Source organism: Ammospiza caudacuta, chromosome 13 (genome assembly GCF_027887145.1).
Source record: "Ammospiza caudacuta isolate bAmmCau1 chromosome 13, bAmmCau1.pri, whole genome shotgun sequence".
Lineage (NCBI taxonomy): Eukaryota > Metazoa > Chordata > Aves > Passeriformes > Passerellidae > Ammospiza > Ammospiza caudacuta.
This window is the reverse complement of record NC_080605.1, coordinates 21294541-21315683: the sequence shown is the minus strand read 5'-3', so window position 1 is coordinate 21315683 and position 21143 is coordinate 21294541. Positions and strand designations below refer to the sequence as shown.

At 59.5% G+C, this 21143-nt stretch overlaps 2 protein-coding genes across 2 annotated transcripts in view; one reads left to right on the top strand and one right to left on the bottom strand.

Moving 5' to 3' along the window:
- Window positions 1–492: 492 nt before the first annotated feature.
- On the bottom strand, window positions 493–7521 carry SPIRE2 (spire type actin nucleation factor 2). The gene is made up of 15 exons (XM_058813668.1): window positions 7308–7521; window positions 4491–4528; window positions 3933–4292; window positions 3592–3672; window positions 3285–3449; window positions 3118–3204; window positions 2900–3008; window positions 2655–2824; window positions 2425–2575; window positions 2086–2219; window positions 1732–1866; window positions 1584–1651; window positions 1432–1459; window positions 1108–1223; window positions 493–1017 (listed from the first exon to the last, which is right to left on the bottom strand). Exons 1-15 carry the CDS (start codon window positions 7519–7521, stop codon window positions 801–803), a joined length of 2073 nt encoding a protein of 690 aa, XP_058669651.1. The 3' UTR covers window positions 493–800.
- A 4855-nt stretch (window positions 7522–12376) lies between these two features.
- FANCA (FA complementation group A) overlaps window positions 12377–21143 on the top strand; it is a 33257-nt gene continuing 24490 nt past the window's right edge. Inside the window, exons 1-10 of the mRNA XM_058813632.1 lie at window positions 12377–12416; window positions 12819–12928; window positions 13665–13737; window positions 13889–14031; window positions 14334–14429; window positions 16042–16115; window positions 17057–17187; window positions 17784–17866; window positions 18302–18335; window positions 20527–20593. Of these exons, the coding sequence (XP_058669615.1) occupies window positions 12377–12416; window positions 12819–12928; window positions 13665–13737; window positions 13889–14031; window positions 14334–14429; window positions 16042–16115; window positions 17057–17187; window positions 17784–17866; window positions 18302–18335; window positions 20527–20593 (851 nt within the window). The remainder of the gene's footprint in view (window positions 12417–12818; window positions 12929–13664; window positions 13738–13888; window positions 14032–14333; window positions 14430–16041; window positions 16116–17056; window positions 17188–17783; window positions 17867–18301; window positions 18336–20526; window positions 20594–21143) is intronic.

The following is a 21143-nucleotide window of genomic DNA, read 5'->3' as shown; positions in this document are numbered from 1 at the left end:
CGCCCACTCACACCGCGCGCAGCCATTGGCTGATGATAAGCAGGCCACGCCCCCTGCGCACCGCGACCTCCGTGGCGCTCCGGGCGTGAAATGTGTCCCGGGGCGGGCAACGGGGACACGGGAACCGGAACACGGGAACCGGGGCACGGGTGGGTACCGGCGCACAGGCTGGGCTGGGCCCGCGGCTGGGAGCGCTCGGGAGTGGAGAGCGCGGTGTTCCCGCGGTGCCGTGCGGGGTCACGGGTGGGCCCAGCCCGGGGAGAAGAGGGATGGCGGTGAGAGATGCGCACGCTGAAACGGAGCGCCCCGATCCCCGATCCCCCCACGGCCCGCAGCACCCTTACCCCGCTCCCCCGCGCACTCAGGAGCAGCCACGCGGCCCCAGGGCAGCCCAGCGGGTTTATTATGGAGGGGACGTACAGAACAGCCATGCCAGCCCAGGGCACCGGGCACCCCGGCACAGCCAGGGCTTGGCACAGAAGCGGGGAAGGAACGCGGGGGCTGCGGGTGTCCCACGGCAGGATCCATCCCCCAGGAGCCGCCCCGCAGCAGGATCCGTCCTCCCGAGGGCTGCGGGTGTCCCACGGCAGGATCCGTCCCCTCGGGGCTGGCGGCGGGGACACGAGGGCGTGGCAGGGACAGCGGGAGCGGCTCCTTTGGCCCCTTGGTCCATAACGTATATAAATATAGAAGCTGTGTGTATCCATCCTATGTATATATGTACATCGGGGGGCTCTGCCGGCCGGGGTGACCGGCACCCCCGCGGCCGCCGTCACCGGGGCTCCCGGCCCTCGCTCCCTTCACGGGAGCCACGCGTCGCTGTAGAGGGAGCGCGCCTTGGCGTGGCGCCGGTTCGCGGCGCTGGCGTGGAGCACGGCCACGCTGCGGCGGCTGGAGCTCACCACGTCCGTCACGAAGCCGGCGCAGTCCGAGCAGACGTCGCGCAGGACCGAGCCCTGGGCGTAGATGTGCGGGAATTCCTCCTCCACCCGGCGCCAGCACGGCCCCGAGAGCGAGCTGCGGCACAGGGCACCCGTCAGCCTCCGCAGGAGGAGCGGCACGAGGAGGAGAAAGAGGAGGGATGGGGAGGAAGGCTCGGGGACTCACTGGAAGGGCTCCCTCCGGCGCAGCGGCGGCGCCTTGGGCAGCAGCGAGCCCGGCAGGCTCTCGAAGCCCAGCGCGTAGACGGGGATGTGAGCCAGCTTCTTGGAAGGCATCTTCATCTGCGGGACGCGGGAGCCAGGGCGGGACGGGACAGCGACAGGGATAAGGGCACAGAGGGGTGGGGATGGCTCAGAGATAGGTACAGTGGCAAGGCGGGACAGGAGTGCAGTGGGACGGGGCAGGAACAGGCAGAAGATGGGGCAGGACAGGGACAGGGTGAGGGGCGGGACAGGGACACAGTGGCACTGCCCAGAGCCCGTCCCTTACCTTTAGACTGCAGGAGCTACAGACAGACCTGGGGACACAGAGAGAGGTGGGTGAGAGGGCCCATCGTGGGGACCCTGCTGCTGCCCTCCCAGCCCCGTGACACGGCACGGCATGGCACAGTTTGGCACAGCATGGCACAGTTCAGCGCTCACCGCTTGCAGAAGAAACACGACGTGGGCCAGGAGAAGAGAGGAAACTTGGCCCTGCAGCAGCAGCAGACCTGTGGGCAGGGCAGGGTGAGCTGGGGGTGGGTGGGGATGCATGACCCCCAATCCCTCCAGCCCCCATCCCCATTCCCACCTTCCCCCTCCGCAGGCTGCTGTACAGCTCCTTGCTCTGCAGGAACTTCTCCATCTCAGCCTTGACCAGCACCCTGCGCACGTTGATCATCTCCTCCACAGTCAGGGCCAAGCTCTCCACAGGGTGGCTGAACTCCTGTGGGACAGGGTGGGGTGTCACACTGCACTGTGGCACAGGGCACAGTCCAGAGCACTCCCATCCCTGGGCAGAGCATCCTTGACACAGGCAGAGTATCTCTGGCACAAGGACCCCCCAGCCACCATGTGTCCTCGTGCCAGGCTGCCCTGTGCCCACGGTCATGCCTGCCTGGTGTCCCCAGCCCCAGTGCTGCCTGCTGGTGTCCCCAGAACCCACCAGCCAGAGGTGCTTGGAGCTGCTGGCAGGGGCAGCGCTGGATCCATCCTCTGGCCTCTCCTCCACAGCTCCAAGGGCAGCTCGGGGCCTGGCTGGGCCATCTGGCAGCGAGTGGCAGCTGGCAGGGACAGAGCCTGCAGGAGGGACAGTGAGGCTGTGTCAAGGACGTGTTGCCCGGTGCCACCACCGCTGCCAGGCATGGCACCGACCCCTGGAGATGCCCGGTGCCACCACCGCTGCCAGGCATGGCACCGACCCCTGGAGATGCCCGGTGCCACCACCGCTGCCAGGCATGGCACCGACCCCTGGAGACAGGGACACGGGGACCCCCGGCAGTACCTGAGCGGGGCCGGGGCTCGGGCTGCAGCGGCTCTGGCTCCCGGGGCACAGCCTGGTCCCCCCCCAGCTGGCTCTGCAGCTGTGCCAGGTCCTGCTCCGAGAAGGAGCGATCCCGCTTCAGCGGCACCTCCGTGGCTGGAGAGTCCTCGTCCTGCAGGACCATGGGCACCGTGTCACCAAGGGCACCCCGGCACCCCCCGTGTGTGCCCACTTCTGCAGTTCTCCCTTGCCTCAGAGAGGTTCATCTCCTCCATCTCGGCCAGGGTGGGTGCCTTGAGCAGGACGCGCGGCCGCGGGCGGGCAGGGACGGCGCTGGCCGGGCACAGGGACAGCTCGAGGCAGGAGCTGGAGCTCAGGCGGCCGGCGCAGGCGTGGGGGATGCAGGGCAGGGAGCTGTACCCTGCGGAGAGATGGGCTCAGCGCAGTGGGGATGGCACACGGGTGGCACAGCACAGCGGGCAGGAGACACTGGTACCTTTCTGCTCCACGGGCCGCAGCTTCCGCTCCTGCCTGATCTCCTCCAGGATCTTCTCATGGAGCGTCCTCTGCTTCTGGGGCAGCGGCCGCAGCCGCCGCTCTGAGGCCTGTGCCATGCGCAGATGGGACCTCAGGTGTGGCTGTGCCTCAGGGATGGCACCCATGGGAGCCCCCAACACTGTCATGCCAGGGAGGTGGCCCGGTGCTGGCACTCACCTGCTTCAGGGGGGGCCGGGAGCGGATGAAGTCCAGGATGAGCTCGTGGGCATCTTTCTTCACGCGGGGGGGGATGTCTCCATCCACCTGGGGAGGGCAGGGGGTCAGCGCCGGGCTGGAGAGGGGCAGGATGGAGGGTGAGGGGCTGGCATGGTGGCCACACTCACCATGACCTTGCGGAGTTTGTAGTTGCGGGCACGGATGTCCTGCATGAGCATCTCGAAGGGCGTGAGCTGGTACTCGGTGGGCAGAGGGTTGAACTGCTTCTCCTGCACCTTCTTCAGCTTCACACCGTGCCGCAGCTCCCGCATCAGCTGCACCCACAGCCGGGCCTGGGACGCACGGACGCAGGGTCAGGACACACGGACAGGGGGTCAGCACCCCCCGGGACACACCGACATAGGGTCAGCACCCCCCTGTGCCCAACACAGCCCCGTGCCCAGCACGGCCCCGTGCCCAGCCACACTGCCCTACCCAGTCTGTGTTGCGCAGGTTGCCCAGCTCCGCCGCCGGCCGCTCCTCCTCTTCCTCATCCTCCTTCAGCTTCTGCAGCAGCTGTTGAGGCACAAGACGCTGTCACCTTGTGCCGGTGGCGCTGAAGGTCCAGCCAGGGCTGTGCCATGGGGCGCAACACCGAGGCGCACCCCGACTCCTGATTGCAGCCAGCACGGCGGGAGAGGCTGGGAGAGGCTGCACGGCCGAACAGCGGCAGCCCTGGCTGGATGGGCAGAGGGGGCACTGCAGCCTCGCCAGCCCTTTGTCACTGCAGGCGGTTTCCTGGGCAGGGCCGCGGTGCCAGCGGGCACCAGGCTCACCTCCTTGGCGTCGCGGATCTTGGCGAGGAAGGCCATGAGCTCCACGGTCTCGGCGAAGAGGGCTCGGCACACGGCCTGGTAATGCGCCGGGGCGCCCGCGGAGTCGGCCAGGCGGGCGGCGCAGCAGCGCATGGCCTGCCCGAAGGTGCGCACGGAGCGGGGCTGCCCCTCGGCGCCCTCCTCCTCCTCCTCCTGCCCCCCATAGCCCTCGTCGGCCGTGGCGCAGCCGCTGTCCTCGGAGTCGCTGTTGGTCATCAGGTCGATGAGCTGCTCCAGGCGCGGGCTCAGCTCCCGCTCCTCGTTCTCGTCCAGCCCCCAGTCCAGCGCCCGGTACACGGCAAAGCCCAGCGACTGCACCATCTGCGGGGACAGCACCGGCGGGGACAGCACCGGCGGGGACAGCAGGCGCGCTGGCACAGCTGTCCCGGCCCCTCCTCGGTGCTGGGTCCCGTCCCCGAGCCGCGAGCCCCGGGTGAGGAGGGCAGGCCGGGCCCTGGCCGTGCCCAGCTCACCCCGGGCCGGGATGGCACACGGGGCGGGTCACCGGCCCCCACGTACCTGGGCTTCGGCAGAGGGCGTCAGCAGCGCGGGCACGTCTGGGGAGGAGGGCAGAGTCACCGCACGGCCCCGTGCTGAGCATCCCACCCCGCACCACCCCGGCATGTGGTACCCACCCGCCCCACCCTGAGCTGCTCGCACCGCCCTGCTCCTCCTCCCTTCCCTGGCTCATCCTGTGCCGTCCTGGTCCCAGGGCACGGCTCCAAGGGACAGTGGGCACCGCACACTGAGCCCTGCTATTGACAGGCTGGCACGGCCTCCCAAAGGGCACATCGAGGGGGCACAGGCTCCCACGTACCCCTCACGGCGAGGGCTGGCGGGAGCTGAGAGCTCTGTGTGCATGTGCCCCCCTGTGGGATGTGGGCGCTGGCAGTGTGGGCAGCAGGAGTGTGGGCACCAGCAGCACAGGCATGGCATGTGGGGACTGGCAGACACAGCTGGAGCATGGCACACACAGGGAGCCCAGGACACGATGTGGGCAGCTTGAGCCCTCCTGGCAGCCGCAGGGAAAGGAGCACAAGTGGCCTCTGCAGTGTCCCCAGGGCTCCCGGCTCTGCCTCCTTCATCATTAGCTCTGCATTGAGCTGATCGATGCGGCAGCCACCAGGATGTGCCAGTCGTGTGCCAGCCGTGGGCGAGCCAGGAATGGACAGGAAAGGCAGCACGAGTGGTGCCCTGCCATGGTACCACAAACAAACCCATGAAAAACCATGTCCTGGACTGTGCCCGGCTCCCACTGCAGTACCAGCCCCTGGGATGCCACCCAGGGAGTCCCAGCAGCTCCTGCCCGTCACTGGGACACAGCTGAGGGGGGATTCCCATAGGATGGGGGGCTGGAGCGGTTCCAGGGGGTGCTGCTGGCTCACCCAGCCCCGATCCAGCCCTGTGCCCTGGCAGAGCTGCAAAGCCATGTGCCAGGCTGGTGCCATGCCTGCAGTGGCACCCAGGGGCACCCGGAGCCCTCCCAGCCTCAGGCTTCACTGTGAAGGCTTCACTGCTTCATCCCTGGGGAGGTGGCTCAGGTTGGCACAAGAGCACAAAGTGGCACAGTGGCACTGGCAGGTGGCACTGGCAGGTGACACTGGCAGGTGACACCGGCTCCAGCCCTGCGGTGGCTCAGGGCAGGGCGTGGGCCATCCCCACGTAGGACCAGTGCAGCCGGTGTGGCCACGCCGTGCCACGGGCACGTGCCCTGCCTGTGCGTGTCCCTGTCCTGGGCACGGAGCCACCTGATGCACCCCGGTGTCTGCCCAGCCCCCGGCACCGAGGGCACACGGTGACCCCGCAGTGTCCGTGCCCGGTGTGGGCGAGGCCACGCGGCCACCCCACGGCACCAGGAGCCATCCCCGCGGGGTGCAGGCGCTGCCCGTGCTCCCGGTGCTCCCGTGGCCACCCGGTGTCACTGCTGGCAGCCGGCCCGGTGCCACCCGGAACCGCCACAGCCACACCTGGCGGCGCAGCCACCTGCGGGAGGGCAAAGGTGGGGATGGGGCTGTCCCCGTGCCGCTCCCGGGGCCCGGAATGGGGACAAGGTCCCTGCGGTGCCCGTGGATGTGCCGTGGGGGTGTCCACGTGTCCGTCCATCTGTCCTTGCCGTGTGTCCTGCAGCCCCACGGTGGGTGCCAGGGCCACGCCAACACCCACACCTGGCTCCAGCCTCCCTGGGTCACACAGTGCCAGCGCCCTTGTTGGTGCCAGTGCCGGGGCAGTGCCACACCAGTCTGATAGCAGTGCCCGCCCCCTCCCCCGGGGTACTCTTGCACCGGTACCGGCAGTGCTGCTGTCAGTCCCCTTGCCGGGACCGGGGGCTCACCCCCATCCCTGCCGGTGCCACCGTCCTGCTCCCCGGTGCCGGGACCGGCCCTTTTCCCTTTTCCCTGTATTCACGGCCTCTCCGGTGCCCCCCTGCGCTGCTCCCTGCGGCCGGTGCCTCGATGCCTGACCCCTCTCCGGTGCCACTCCTGCCCATCCGCCGCTCCGGTACCGCTCTTCCCCGCCGGGGCCTCTGCAGGTGCCCCCCCGCTGCCGATACCCCCGGTGCCTCCGCGTCCCCGGCGCCGGTGCAGCACCCCCTGCCGGTGCCGGTAAATCCCGGTGCCGGTAAGTCCCCGGTCCCCGCTCTTTGTGCTGGTAAGTCCTGCTGCCCCGAGTCCCGGTGCCGAGAAATCCCGGTGCCGGTAAGCACCGTGGGCTGCTCCCGGTGCCAGCAAACACCGGTGCGGGTAAATCCCAGCGCCTCGCTCCTTGCAGCAGCGAGCCCCGGGGCCGGTAAGTGCCGATATGGCGGATCCCGGTGCTGCTTGGCCCTGGTGCCGGTAAACCCTGGTGGCCCCGTGCCGGTAAGTCCTCCTTCCCCGTTCCTTGTGCCGCTAAGCTCCGGAGCAGGAAAGCCCCGGTGCCGGATCCCAGTGCCGGTAATCTCCGGTGCCCCGCTCCCGGTGCCTCGCTTTCGGTGCCGGTAAGCCCCGGTGCCCCGCTCCCAGCGTCGGTAAGCTCCGCTAAGCCCCAGTGCCAGTACGTCCCGGTGTGCCGGGCGTCGGTGCCGGTAAGCACCGCTAAACCTTGGTAAACCCCGGCGTTCCGCCGTGCCGATAATTCCCAGCGCCGCCAAACCCGGGTGCCCCGCTCTCGCCGCCCGTAAGCCCCGGTGCCCCCGGTAAGCCCCAGCAAGTCCCGCTGCCCGTAAGCCCCGGTAAACCCCGGTAAACCCCGGTAAGCCCCGGTAAACCCCGGCAAGCCCCGCTAGGCGGTGCCGTCCCGTCCCCCTCCGCGCGGGCGCCGCCCGCTCCCGCCCCCCCCGGCGGCGGCGGCCCTCACCGTGCGGCGGGGCGGGCAGGCGGAGGGAGCCGTCGGCGCGGAGGCGGATGTCGGCGGTGCGGAGCGGCGCGGGGGCCACGGGGGCGGCGGCGGCGGCGCGGCAGCCCTGGAAGCAGAGCGCCCAGGCCTGCTCCTCGTTCAGCGGCTGCTCGTAGCACTTCAGCACCTCCTCCAGGGACAGCTCCCGCGGCGGCCCCGCGCCCGCCCGCGCCATCGCCCCATCCCGCACCGCCGAGCGCGGGCGGGGCGCGCCGGGCGGGGAGACGGGGCGGGGCCACGCCGGGCCACGCCCCACCGGGCCACGCCCACACCGAGCCCGTCCGCGCCGCTGGGATCGGCGGGGGCGGGGCCACCGAGGGAGGGGCGGGGCGGTGAGAGAGACCACGCCCCCCGCACCGGAACCGGCACCGGCACCGGCCCCGCCGCAGGCGCCCGCCGGGAGGGGCTGCGGCTCGCCGGGGGCACCGGGCGGTTCGGGACGGTCCGTACAGTAACGGTGCGGTACGGCGGGGCACGGCACGGCGCGGCGCGGTGAGCTCGGTACGGTCTGGCACGGCACGGTGTGGCAGGGTGTGGAGCGGAACGTTACAGCACGGCTCGGTACGGTGTGACACCGCTCGGTATTGTTTGGCACAGCTTGGCACAGAATGGGGTGGAGGAGCAGAGTGTGGCGTGGTACGGTGTGGTATGGCTCAGAATGGCACAGCTCGGCTCAGCATGGCTCGGCAGGGCACATCAGAGCGCAGTGCCATGGCACAGTATAGCTCAGAATAGTATAGAACAGCTCGGTACCGATGGCATGGCTTGGCATGGCATGGTACGGTACAGCACAGCCCAGCACGGTGTGGCACAGCCCAGCACAGCCTAGCACGGTGTGGCACGGCCCAGCACGGTGTGGCACGGCCCAGCACGGCCCAGCACGGTGTGGCACGGCCCAGCACGGCACGGCCCAGCACAGCTCGGCCCGCCCAGGCTGCAGGCTGGGAGCAGGGCAGGGTTGCACCGGGTTAGCCGGGTGCACAGGGCAGGGTTCAGGGCACACAGCTGGGCACAGGGCACAGCCGTGCATTGCGGGTGTGTGGCAGGGGCAGTGCCGGCGTGGGCACAGAGCAGTGCTCCGAGGGACACGAGACCCCCAGAGGAGCAGGGTGGGCCTGGAGGGTGGCCCTGGTACGGGGCTCAGCCCCAGCCTGGCTCCTGCCCCATGGAGCCCATGTGCCACGTGTGGGGCAGCACACGCAGGGACAGGATGACCTTGGCACTAGGGTCACCTGGGGACACTCGAGCAGGAATCAGGGCAGGAGTACAGGATGGCACAGGATGGCACAGGTTGGCACAGGTTGGCACAGGATGCCAGGCACTGGCACGGGCACTCCTTCCATGAGGAACCTGCCTTGTGGGGTGTTGGGGGAGCCCTGGGGCATGGCTGGGATGAGGAGCTGGCACAGGGAAAGGGTCAGGCTGGGACAGGAAAACTTCCTGGAGGGAAGGCGCAGAGCTCCAGATGCCAGAGCGTGGTTTGGGCATGGCCAGGAGCAGCAGGAGCTGGGTGAGGGTGCCAGGATGAGCCGGAGTCTCTAGGGAGACAATATCCCATGGGAGTATGGTGTGGGGTGACATCCCACAGCCACTGGGAATGTCTGACAGGAGAGCAGGATCAGCTTTGGGCACACGGGCGGGGCAGGATGGTCCTGACAGAGCAGAAGGATAACCAGTGCATGGGAAAGGTCAGAGGGAGCAAATGAACACTCTCCTCATGATGAGCCTCCCATTTCCATGATGGAAGGAGAATAAAGCCCTGGCTCAGCTCCATTAACCGATGAGCATAAACTGGGATCAATCCCAGAGCCGTGCTGGCAGGGCTGGGACAGGGACAGAGCTGGCACACGGCTGCTCTCCTGTCCCACACGGCCAAAGAGCTGCTCCAGGGCTGGAGATGTCTGTCAGAGAGCCTGGGATGGAGCAGAACAGCCCTTCCCAGGGAACATGCACAGTGCCAGCTCCATCTCTGGGGCAGAAACTGGGATAATGGAGCTGAGATAGTGGGAAACACAGCCCTGCGTGGGTTTGAGAGAGGGGAGAAGGGATTTAGGTCATCCAAGGTGTCCGTGCCTCTCTGGGAATGCTCAAATGCACCTTGGGCAGGTGGGATGTGCTGCAGGAGTTGGGAGCACGGTGCCAGTGGCATCTCCAGCTGGATCCATGTGGGATCCTGCCCAGCTGCAGCCCCTGGCACCAACCATTCCATCCATCTGGCTCTGGATGGAATCACAGAATCACAGATTCACAGAATCCCGGAATGATGAGGTTGGAAGAGACCTCTAAGATCATCAAGCCCGACCCATGCCCTCACACCTCAACTAGACCATAGCACCAAGTGCCATGTCCAGTCTTTCTTTAAACACATCCAGAGACGGTGATTCCACCACCTCCCTGGGAAGAGCATTCCGGTGCTTTGTTATTCCTTTGGTGAAAAATTTCTTCCTAATACCCAACCTATCCCTCCCCTGATGTAGCTGGAGACTGTGTCCTCTGGTTCTATCAGAGACTGACCCCACCAGTCTGCAACCTCCCTTCAGAAGGTGTAGAGAGCAATAAGGTCCCCCCTAAGAGAGCAATAAGTTCACCCCTGAGTCTCCTTTTCTCCAGGCTGAGCACCCCCAGCTCCCTCAGTGGTTCCTCACAGGGTTTGTGTTCCCAGCCCCTCTCTCGTTGCTCCCTCTGGATGCACTGGAGCATCTCCACATCCTTCCCAAACTGAGGGCCAGAACTGGACACAGTGAGAGGTTTGATGCCCGGTTTACCCGGAATCAGCCCTTTGGAGCCGAGAACAAAGCCGTGCCGAGCCGTGCCGAGCCGTGCCAGCTTTCCAGCGCCTCCGGCCGCAGCCGGGGCGGCACCGTCAGGGACGGGAGCGGGAGGACGTGCGGCGTTTGAAGGAAAAGCCGCCCTGCAGGATTCATGGGAGGGCATTTGCATGATACAGCACGGAGCCCTTTGCTTTGGGTAAATCTGTAATTAATACTGAATCGCTGTGTAATTAAAAGCTACCGGCATGGAAAACGCAAACAGAAGCCAAGCGTGTGTGTGTGGATGAGGGAAATAGAATTAAAAGCCAAAAGAAATAGGGGGAAAGGAAAGATGAAGTGTTTGGGAAATGGTGTCAGAGCGCTCTGGGAGGGTTGGAATTTCTGCTCTGCAGTGTGGAAGTGGGGTAAGGTGGGGAGCTGGGATGGAGAGCAGACAGAGCCCTTCCCCTGCCGCCTGCAGCAGGGCTGTGCCCCTGTTTGTCGTGGGTAATCCGTTCCTGTTCCCTCGTGGGTAATCCATTCCTCAGCTCTCATATGCACAAAAAATTCCTCACAAAGCACGGGAGCCAGGGATGAGCGTGCAGAGCACCTGCGGGGTGGATGTGCCTCTCCTGCTTTCCCTCCTGCTGCAATAACTGGGAACATGGAAGGAGGGAGCATTGTACTGGGCAGTTTGCTCCTGCTGGATGCTGTCCTTGGATGCGGCCAGAGGTTGAGGAGGACGCTCTGGGAGAGACCCTGAGGACATTTGTGACCACTCTAGAGGCATTTTAAACACCTTTGGGGACCTCGGGGACACCATGAGGATCTTAAGGTCAACCTTGGAGACTCCCTGAAGGCATTGCAAGGACCTTGGGGACGCTGGGAATGAACTCTGGGAGCACTCTGGAATGCCAAGCTCCCACTCAGATGCCTGCTGGGACCAGTCGTGATGAGGGATCCCAAAACCTGGGGCTGCCACAAGCTTGCAGATGGCACTGGGGGCTAGGGTGGCTCGGGAATGTGGCCTGGCCAGGGTTCCCAGACCCGGTGGCATCCCATGGCACTGTCCATGCTGGATCTGCTGGCACTGCTGGGAAGTTCTCCCTGCTCCCGGCATCATGTGCTGCTGACTCACACCCAGCACTGCAATAAACCATCCCCGGCCAGCCCAGCAGGAGCTGCTTCCTGGTGCTGGACACACCCCGGGGACTTCATCTTTCCATCGGGAATCACCCCTGCTGCTCCAAGCCATGGTGGCCAACAGCAGCGGCTCATCGTCAGGAGGGATCAGATCAGAGGGGAAAATCCCTCTGGGAATTCTGCTCTGCTCCCCGTGACACTTTGTGGCCATTCAGGACCTAAAGAGATCTGAGGAAAACCAGGAGAGGGGTTTTGGACAAGGCATGGAGTGCCAGGACAAGGGGAATGGCTTCCACTGCCAGAGGGCAGGGATGGATGGAGGAATTCCTCGCTGTGAAGGTGGGCAGGCCCTGGCACAGGTGCCCAGAGCAGCTGTGGCTGCCCCTGGATCCCTGGCAGCGCCCAAGGCCAGGCTGGACAGGGCTGGGAGCGCCTGGGACAGTGGGAGGTGTCCCTGCCATGGCAGGGGTGGCACTGGATGGGTTCAAGGTCCTTTCCAGCACAAACCATTCCCTTCAATCCAAACCATTCCGCAATTCTATTATTTATTCTCCCAGCAACGCCGGTGATTCATCTCTTGGGGAATTCCAGTCGCTCCTGTCCCCTTCCCTGGCTGGGATCAGGGTCAGCAGCATCCTCACGGCTCAGAACCGGCAGGATCGGAGCTCCCCACCGTGTCCCACACATTCCGAGCTCACAGCCGCTGCGCAGCGGGTCCCCTCACCGTGCCCCACACCCTGCACAGCCGGTGCGGAGCGGGTCCCCTCACCGTGCCCGTGCCCCGTGTTTCCCCCGCCCTCCGTGCCCCGCTGCCGCCGCTGCCGCCGCCCTTCCCAACATGGCCGCGCCCACCTCAGCCACCACAGAGCGGGCGGCAGGGGGCGGGACCACGCCGCGCTTCCAGCCAATGGGCAGAGGCGGCAGGGTGGGCGCGGCACGGCCTCTGCTCCCTTCCAGCCAATGGGCAGAGGCAGCGGGGTGGGCGCGGCACGGCCTCCGCTCCCTTCCAGCCAATGGGCAGAGGCAGCGGGGTGGGCGCGGCACGGCCCTGCTCCCTTCCAGCCAATGGGCTCGGCGAGCCCGGCCGGCGGCAGCCAATGGCAGCGCGGGCTGGCGTGGCGGGAAGCGGCGGCCGCGATGGCGGGCGCGGGCGGGAGGAGCTGGCGGGACCTGCTCGGTACGTGAGGGCCGGGGCGGGCCCGGGGCGAGCTCCGAGCCGGGCGCTCCCCGCGGGGACAGCGGAGGGGACGGCGGGAGGCGTGAATGTCCCCCCTCTGCCTTCGTACACCCCTTCTGTACCGGCACACACCCCTCCCTCTGCCCACGTGTCCCGCTCCATGCACCCCGCTCTGCTTTCCTCAAAGCCGCCGTGCCCCGGGACACAACACCTTGTACATCCCCCAGTCCCTGCCCTCATGGCCCCCATGCCCTGAGACACAACATCTGCCCTCGTACATCCCCTCTCCCTGCCTGTGTGTTTCCCTCACAGCCCGCTGTGCCCCCATCCCCAGCAGCAGGAGCAGGAGGTGGTTTTGGGGTGCTCTGGGCACACGCTGTTCAATAAACCCAAACTCCTCAGCAGGGAGAGCCAGGAAGAGGAGAAGCCCCTTTGGGAGCACAGCGGAGCTCCAGGGAGCGGCACTGCAGCTGCTGGACCAGCACCAGAGCCTGGCTGAGCTGCTCCTGGAGGTAGGAATGGTGGATCAGCAGCAGAACCTGGCTGAGCTGCTCCTGGAGGTAGGAATGGTGGATCAGCAGCAGAACCTGGGGGTGATGAGCACCAGAGCCTGGCTGAGCTGCTCCTGGAGGTAGGAATGATGGATCAGCAGCAGAACCTGGGGGTGATCAGCACCAGAGCCTGGCTGAGCTGCTCCTGGAGGTAGGAACAGGACATCTCAGGGGGTCGTGGCCCAGGATCACATCTGGATGACATGGCTGTCCTCATGACAGCCTTATCTTGAGCCACTGTTGTGATTCAGCTGTGTTCTCCCTCTCCTCACACACTGATTTTACACTTACAACAGAAAATGCAAATATCTCCCACAGTTCAGGATCTGTCTTTCTCTAGAGAATATTTCCCTTTATAAAAATAAAAAGAGGATTTGACTAGAAAATGATCCAACATTTGGATATGTTTCATCAAATATTTATGGCCACACAGCTTCACGGAAAGGTAAGGATTATAGAAATTCTGCTCCTGGTGCTGCTGCTGAGCTGTTTGGTCCCTGGAGATGAGGAACTTTGTCCTGTATCTCCTTTTTTATGAATAAACTGACAATAACTAAACACACATCTCTTGCAAGGTGAAATCTGTGCTTTTCCGTATGGGAGCTATGTGTTAATTTCACTTCAGTTGCTCCAGCAGTGCAGGGATGGGTTTGTAAATGTGTGTGACACACACACAAGAATTTTATTTGGTTTGCAGGTGGGAGATTCAGCCAAGCCTTGTGTGCAGGATGGGGCAGAGCACCGGGGAGTGTCACCAGAGTCATTTATAGGTGAGTACCCACCAGGCCAGATGTGGGGGAGAACCCTTCCTCAATGTTCAATTTTTGCCTTTATGTGCAACCCCAGTTTTGCTTTCTTTTCACTGTTTTGGTCCTGTTTCTTGCTTGCCTGGTGATGACAGCCTTGTGCTTTGCTGTTCAGTCTCTGTTCTGCAGGAGCAGGCCTCAAAGCTGGGTGTGCCCACAGCGACCTTGGCAGCCAAAAATGCCATTGCCAAAGTGGAGCAGATCTGCCAGGATCCTGCCAGCCCCTCCAGAGTCCCACTGCTGAACTCGGACCAGAGAGTAAGGGGAGAGCCTTATCTTTAATTTAGCAACAGAACAGCCCTGCTAGGTTTCACTTTAAGCCCAGTTTACCTGCTCTGATTCAGCCCCAAACACGAGTGGACACTCATTCACTGAGGTGCTCGATTTGCTTGCAGAAGTGCAAGATAAATAAGAAGAGAAGTTTAGGCCTTTCCCCTGTATTCCCTCCATCATTTGACCCTTTAAAGAGGAGCAAACAGGGCAAAGCAACAATCTGTTTTTTTGAGAGTGTGTTATTCACAAAGGGAATTATTTCTGCTTCGTTTCCGGGGCGATGCCAGAAGAGATTGACCTGCCTGCTTCAGACTGTGAAGGATCTGCTGGCAAACAACATGTTCTGTCGCTCCCTCTTCTGCCAGGACATGTGGAAAATGAAGGTGAGAGCTCATGGAGGAGCACTGTGGTGTTACACACCATGAGGATTCACCCATGGGATGTGGCATCTCTGAATTCCTGGGAATGACTGGTTTTCCTGACCTTCCAAAGGCATGAGCTGAGTTACACATGGTGGGGTTTTTTGGTTGTTCTGTTTATTTTGGAGCAAGTTCAGTGGGAACTTCCTTGTGTCTGCAGTGGGATTTGCTTTTTCAGTTGAGGTTTGGAATGATTTGAATTATTGGAAACTGCCACAAAAGGTCACTGACAGCGCTGTGGTGATCAGGTGCTGCTTTGGGGGTCCTGTGCAGAAACCCCCAGCTGACAGTGGGGTGACACAGTCCCAGAGCCCTTGTGTGCTTTGCCAGCAATATTCCAAGTGCCTTTGGCATCCTGGCTCTCTGCTTTGTTTACCTGGGAATGGTGATAAGGCAAAGTGAGGGCACAGAGAAAGAAACGAGATAGCAGATAACAGCTTGTGCTGCCTGACAGATGGGATGTCTTGATTTCATTTGGTGTATTTTGTGGAGACAAGAGGTGCTGTGAGTGGAGTCAAGGGCTTTTTATGAGTGGGAGGGCTCTGATTCCTCCCTGCTCCCATGGGAAAGGAGGAAAGGCTGATCTGGCCAGATAAAGGGCTGTGGCCTGGTCTCAGATATCCTCTGCTGAGCTGAAAATAGAACTGTGTGTTTCACAGGCTGATTAGCATCTCCTGGTCCCGGGGCAGACATGGGATAAGGCAGAGATAACTGTAGCTGAGGGTGTTACAGTGAGAATTAGGTTGTGAAGACAAAGAATGTGTGTGAGTTTGGGGTCAGGGTGTGAGGCAGCTGCCGGTCATGGCACAGAGCTCCTGGGGCTTTTCCCTGTGCCCAAGGCTCCCAAATGCCTCTTCCTTCTCAGGGTGGGGAGGTTTTTGCAGGTGTTGGTTGTGCCTGCAATGATCAGAAGCTGCTGCTGCTGCACCTTTCCCCTGCCAGGTGCTCCCTGCAGGGCTGCTTTGCTGGCTCAGGGCTCCCCTGGACGTGGGCAGGAGCTGGAAGGGATTTACAGGGCAGCAAGTGCATCCACACAGGGCCAATGCCTGGTGCAGATTTTTGTTCATTTTCCCTTTGTGTCCATCAGCCTTTCCACCTGCATGATTGCAGAGTCTCTCCCTGTGGTCTCCTGCAATCCCAGCTCTGTTGGGATATGGACTTGAGAGTGGCAACCTTATTCCACAGGGACTAATAAACAGTTAATAGACTAAAAGACAATTCTCTGATCTGGATCTGGATCTGCATTAGCAAAACCTGAACCTGAGTCATGTTACCTGTTTCCTGGGGTATCCCTGCTCCTTTAAATCTGCAGGATCAGCGTTATTCCAGAGGGGAAAGATGAATATATTCATTACTTGTCCACGAAAATTTAAAATGATGATGCATCTACATCCCTAAACCTCTCAAAACTTCTAGAAAATGCAATCTCCCATCACCAGGCATTTGCTGTGTTGTCAATTTTAATGCTGGGTGGTTGGAATAAGCAGAATTGAGCTTTATTTCTCGTGTACCATGTGCAATAACCAAATGCTGAGTGCCCAGAGCAGGCTGTGACCTGCTGCTGCTGTGTCCTCAGGGGCCCCTGGTGCTGGAGGCCGTGTGGCACCTGCACAGCTGTGACATCGTGGGCCTGGCAGAGCTGCTGGACAGGTGAGCAGGGCCCTGGGGGCTGCAGATCCCCCAAAGCCTATTGGGGCATAATCTGGGATTAGTCATGAGTATTCTGGAGGGAGGATATGGTCAGGTGCTGCCCAGGGATCAGATTAGCAGGATTTAGGAGCTGCTCTGGGCTTGGGGGGTTACTCTGGGGTGATGAGCCCAGTTCAGGGCAGGGGCTCCTTGCTGGCCACCAACTGGACTGAGAAAGCCTTGCTCTGCAGAAGGTGGTGCCTCCATCTTCACCAAATCTTACACTTTTTTGGTCTGGCAGAGTTAACCCCTAGAGAATTGTTAGTCTTAGAATTTTGGTTTTTTGGTTTTTGCCCCCCAACAAATGTCCAAGACCAAGTTGGGCAGGGCTTGGAGCAACCTGCTCTGGTGAAAGGTGTCCCTGCCCAAGCAGGTGGTGAAACAAGATGAGCATTAAGGTCCCTTTGAAGCCAGACCATTCCATTATTCCACGATCCAGAGCTAACAACTCACCCATTTGTGGAGTTCAGGTTGTCTCCTTATTGTGTCCCAGTGATTTTCTAGGCTTCTGGTGTTGGTTAACTTGTCTGTTCACAATGAAAACAATTTAAGGGAACCAAAGGCATAGATTAATAATTTGATTTCCTTTTTGAAGGATTTATATCTGAGTGTCTTAGAAATTGGAACTGAAATTCTTCTAGCAGAGGTTTCCCAATGGAAACTTTCATGTCAGGGATGGGGAAATACTTGGATGCACAATTTCACCCACATTTTCCCTTTGCATGTGTGTGTTGTGAGGCCTTTTTATAAAGCAAATAATATAAAAAAGCAACTGTAAAGCAAATGTGCTGGTCCAAATTAAATAAAGGAAGTGGCACATTTAGGGCAGAGGGCACAGGTGGAGACAGCCAAGCCTTACAGAAAACAGGAGGGGTTGAACTGAAGGTGCTTTTGTGTTGCAGGAGCCCAGCAGGCCCAGCAGCAGTGGAGTGGCTCTGCAGCAGCCTCTGTGGCCTCTGTGAGCAGGCTGGGGACACCTCCTGTGGGGACACCTCCTGTGGGGACACGGAGCTGGCACAGAGAATTCTCTCAGGCAAGGCCCTGGGCTGGGAGCAGGGCAGAACCTCAGAGATGGAACAGCACAGGCCTCACTTTGTGTTTCCTTACCTCATTTCTCTGGGGAATGTATTTTTTTATGTTTAGCAAATATAACAAATTTTCTCCCTTTAAAAAATGGTTGGTTTGAATTTTTCCATCCCTCGGAGTTAAGGTAACTCAAGGAAGTGTAATTGTGAGGGGTGTGGTTCAGGGGTGATGCACTGGCACTGTGACACTCAGCAAAGCCCAAGAGAGATTTTGGGCCAGAAATATTTCAGAGTTCCATTTCCCCCCTGTCCATTTCTGTTATTTATTTTCTTAGCTTAGTTAGGAAAAAATCCCTGCAGTGTCTGAGTGTGGACCAGTGCAGCTGGTCAAGTACAGTTCTGCAGAGGTTGCGGAGCACAACTGCAAATTCTTTAGGCTTTAAAATCCTTAAAGTTCTGGATTCTTTCTCCTGGGAATGATTTTACTCCAGGACAGTAAATGATTGCTGTTAGTGGGGACTGTTGGGACAGGTGGGAGGGGAAGGAGGAGGTGACCTGTGTGCAGAGGGAATGCTGGAACACCAATTTTTGTCTTGGTTTGCAGACTTTGCCATCGTGTTTGTTCAGCATGGCTTTGAGCAGCCCTCAGAGCTGGGAAGGAAGGTGGAATCCCAGAAGGTTGCCTACGTAAGGACAAATGAACCTGGCTGCAAATGGTGCTTTAATGAAGCAATGCCATTGATCTCTGGCTCTTGCTGAGTACAAACAATTCAGGGCTTGGAGCTGCAAGGGGAGGGTGCTGGTACAGGTGCAGGAGTGGGGGAAATGGTGAAACCAGAATTGAGATTTTTATGTATGGAGAATTGCTCCAAGGTGGCACATCACGGGGTTTTTTAACTTCCTTTCACCTGGATTGCTTGGTGTTCCATTTGAATATGAGACATGGAATGTTGTAAGTTTGGAAAGTGCTGCCCTTCTGTCTATTTTATCTGTTCTATTGCACAGCCTAAGGTCAAAGTGAAGCTTTAAGAGGGGCAAAACTCTTTGAGTCAATTTACTTTTTCTGCATTGAACTGCAGCCCTTTGAAACTCTAAATCCATTAATTTGTCCATTTTGAGCAGATCTGCCGTGCTGTCTTACAGAGGATGCTGGCGTGTGAGTATTGCTGTGGTCCCAGCTTTGTGCAGCCACTGCTGCCTCCAGGACTCCCATGCCTTGCTCACTTCTGAATCCCTGAGGAGAAATCCTTTGCCTGGCTGCTTTGTCTGTGCTGTTGTGCATAATATTTATGTCACTGATTTTATTTGCCTCTGCTTTCCCTGTCGTTCTCCTGAAGTGTCTCCAGACACTGCAGGTAATTTCTTGCCTTTTATGCTACTTTGTTTTTCTGCTCCCAGCTGTAACATGATATAGATACCTGACCTGATTTCCTGATTTTTAACAGGTTTTTGGAAGCAGGTGGAGCACAGAGGTTAGGCCAGGATCAGCTTTGCTGCTTGGATTTATTTTTTTTTTCTGCCTAGTAAATTAGACTTTGAGTTGCCTTTTGCTGACTCACCGTTTGGATTTGCAGACCAATGTTTTCTGAAACCTCTATTTTTGTGCTGAGCCAAGACATCTGGTGTAGGTGTGGATTCTTTAAACACCAGTGTTCATCAACTGCAACGTGCCTGCCCTGGCCTGAGCTGCCCTGGTGCCTCTGCTGAGGGCTCAGCCTGGCAGCAGCTCCTGATTTACCAGCAAATCCTGCGGCAGGAAGGCTGAACTCACTCACATGGGGTTATTTTTGTCCTGTGTCACAGCTGATCCTCACGGGGAGATGCTGTAGCTGCTGCTGTCCTGTTCCTTACACACCCCTGGCTGGTGTCACCTGCCCGTGCAGCTGCTGTCACTGCAGTCTCCTTAGTGACAGCGATTCCTGCTTTCCCTGCTGCCTCCTTTCCTGCTCGTGCTGCTGCTGTCTCTGCTGTAAGGGGACCCCATCCAGGCCAGGGCACCTCCCTCCACCCCCGTGGGCACTGCCAGCCCCATCCCCTGCCCCAGGTGTCACAGGGAGCACTGTCTGAACACTGAGGTGCTCACAGACCTTGTGAGTTCTTCTAAAAAGCTGCAAGAGAAGTGCTTCATTATTTAATATGCATGAATCCCATCTCAGGTGGCCCTTTAAGAGTTGAAAACCAGCCCTTGTGAGCAGAGGAGTAGTGATTTTGGAGGAGGAGGAGGAGGAGCAGGCTGTTGGCAGGCAGACAGGAGTCTGCATCCTGCTCTTCATTTGCCCTTCCCGTTTGCGCAGCCTGCCTGCCTGCAAAATGCATTCCAGCAGGTTTATGTAAGATATTTTATTAGTCCATACTTTGGGGTCACCTCTGAGGGGTCCCACTTCATTAATCTCTGGAGAACATTAGGATTTTTAATGTAAAAGAATTCCCTATTAGTGAAGACCTTCCCAGGAGGAGAAGGACAGGCTGGCAGTAGCAAGGGAGCAATGTGCTCACTGCAGTGATCTGGCAGGGCTGAGCTGCTGTGCCTGAAGATAAGCTGAGTTTATCTCCTTTGCTTTATTCTCCCCTACTTAACCTTAGAGTATTCCTCAGCAGGAGAGGAGAGTGTTACATCCTAAAGCCCTGTTGGCCTGTGAGGGACGTCTGCTTCGCTGCCCCTGCTCAGGAAATTTCCTTTTCGGGGTTTTTTTCCTTGACAAAATTATTTGAATACACAAACCAAGCTCCCTTAGCAGTGAAAGAGGAGGCTTTTCAAGGCGGGGTGGCACAAAGCAGAAGTGCTGCTGCAGCAGCCTGCAAAGCAAAGGCTTTCCCAGGCTGTGGGCTGGCAGAGGTGTGGGCCGAGCATCGCCAAGACAACCAAGCTGCCAACCTGTCTGATCTCCGCCCGTCCTTTTGGGGCAGATGGAGCTTTTAAAGGAATTCCTGCCATGCAAATGGCACATTTCAAACGCGTGGCCCTCCCCCAGCCTGCCCTTTGTCTGGACCGGGCTTTGCAGGGTGCTTAATGCAGCTTGTGCAAATCCCAGACCTCGCTGGGGCTGGGTTTGGGAATGAAACCCTGATTTACATGCGTTTTTAGATGGCTTCATTATTAGCATGTTCTTTGGAAAGGTTTTAAATTGGTTCAAGGGCAGTGGTAATAGTTTCTGAGTCCCTGTGTCACTTTGGAGAAAATCTGGGAAGAATTTAGCACTGCTGAGTGGCTTCTGCACATTTCCTTATGGGGTCACCTTTGCAAAGGGGCACAAATTGCTGATCCTGTTAATTCCCATGTGGGATTTACACAGTTCTTTTTGTCACAGTTCTTTTCTCATTGGGTTTTTGTGTGTTTTGGGGTCCAGGGGTGCTTGATGCTGTCGGTAAAGAGAAGCAGGAAGATGTTTCCATGGTGCAAGCTGTGAGGTTCTGGTAAGAAACGTTCCAAACCTTGTCAGGAGGAGTTTTTTATCCACTGTTGCACTTCGTACTGAAATAGGAGCAATGCTGGGGGGTGTTTTTTACTTATTTACACACACCCCCACCTCTCCCAGTGCTATTTGTGCTTGGTATTCTCCTCTAATAAAATATGTGCAGACAAAAGTGCTTGTAAAAAAGATAAGTGCAGGAACAAAAGTGGATTCTGGCAGTGCTGGAGCCAATCCTGCACCTCCCTCTTGTCATGCCAGAAATTCCCCATCAGGTTTCCTCACTGCTTCTGAGCAGGAACACCTGGAAGGTGAAATCATCTCCAATTCCTGTTTCCAAACTTGTTTTATTTAACTGTACATGTCACCTTCAGCCCCATGCAGGGATACCCCTCAGACTCACATTTAATCTGATGGCTACAGAGTGCTGAGTAACCATTCATTGTTTTGGTTTTTTTAAATACATACCAAAAAGGATGTGTTTATGGCAATTTGAGAATATGGATGTAGGATAAAAATCAGTAATTCCCCCTCAGCAGCAGCTGGCCGTTCCT

Coding starts and splice junctions, on each gene's coding strand:
- SPIRE2 (XM_058813668.1), bottom strand. CDS start 7,521: ATGGCGCGGGCGGGCGCGGGGCCGCCGCGGGAGCTGTCCCTGGAGGAG. Junction 3,205..3,284: donor ACAAACTCCGCAAGGTCATG/GTGAGTGTGGCC, acceptor TGCCCTCCCCAG/GTGGATGGAGACATCCCCCC. Junction 1,867..2,085: donor GCTCCAAGCACCTCTGGCTG/GTGGGTTCTGGG, acceptor CCTGTCCCACAG/GAGTTCAGCCACCCTGTGGA.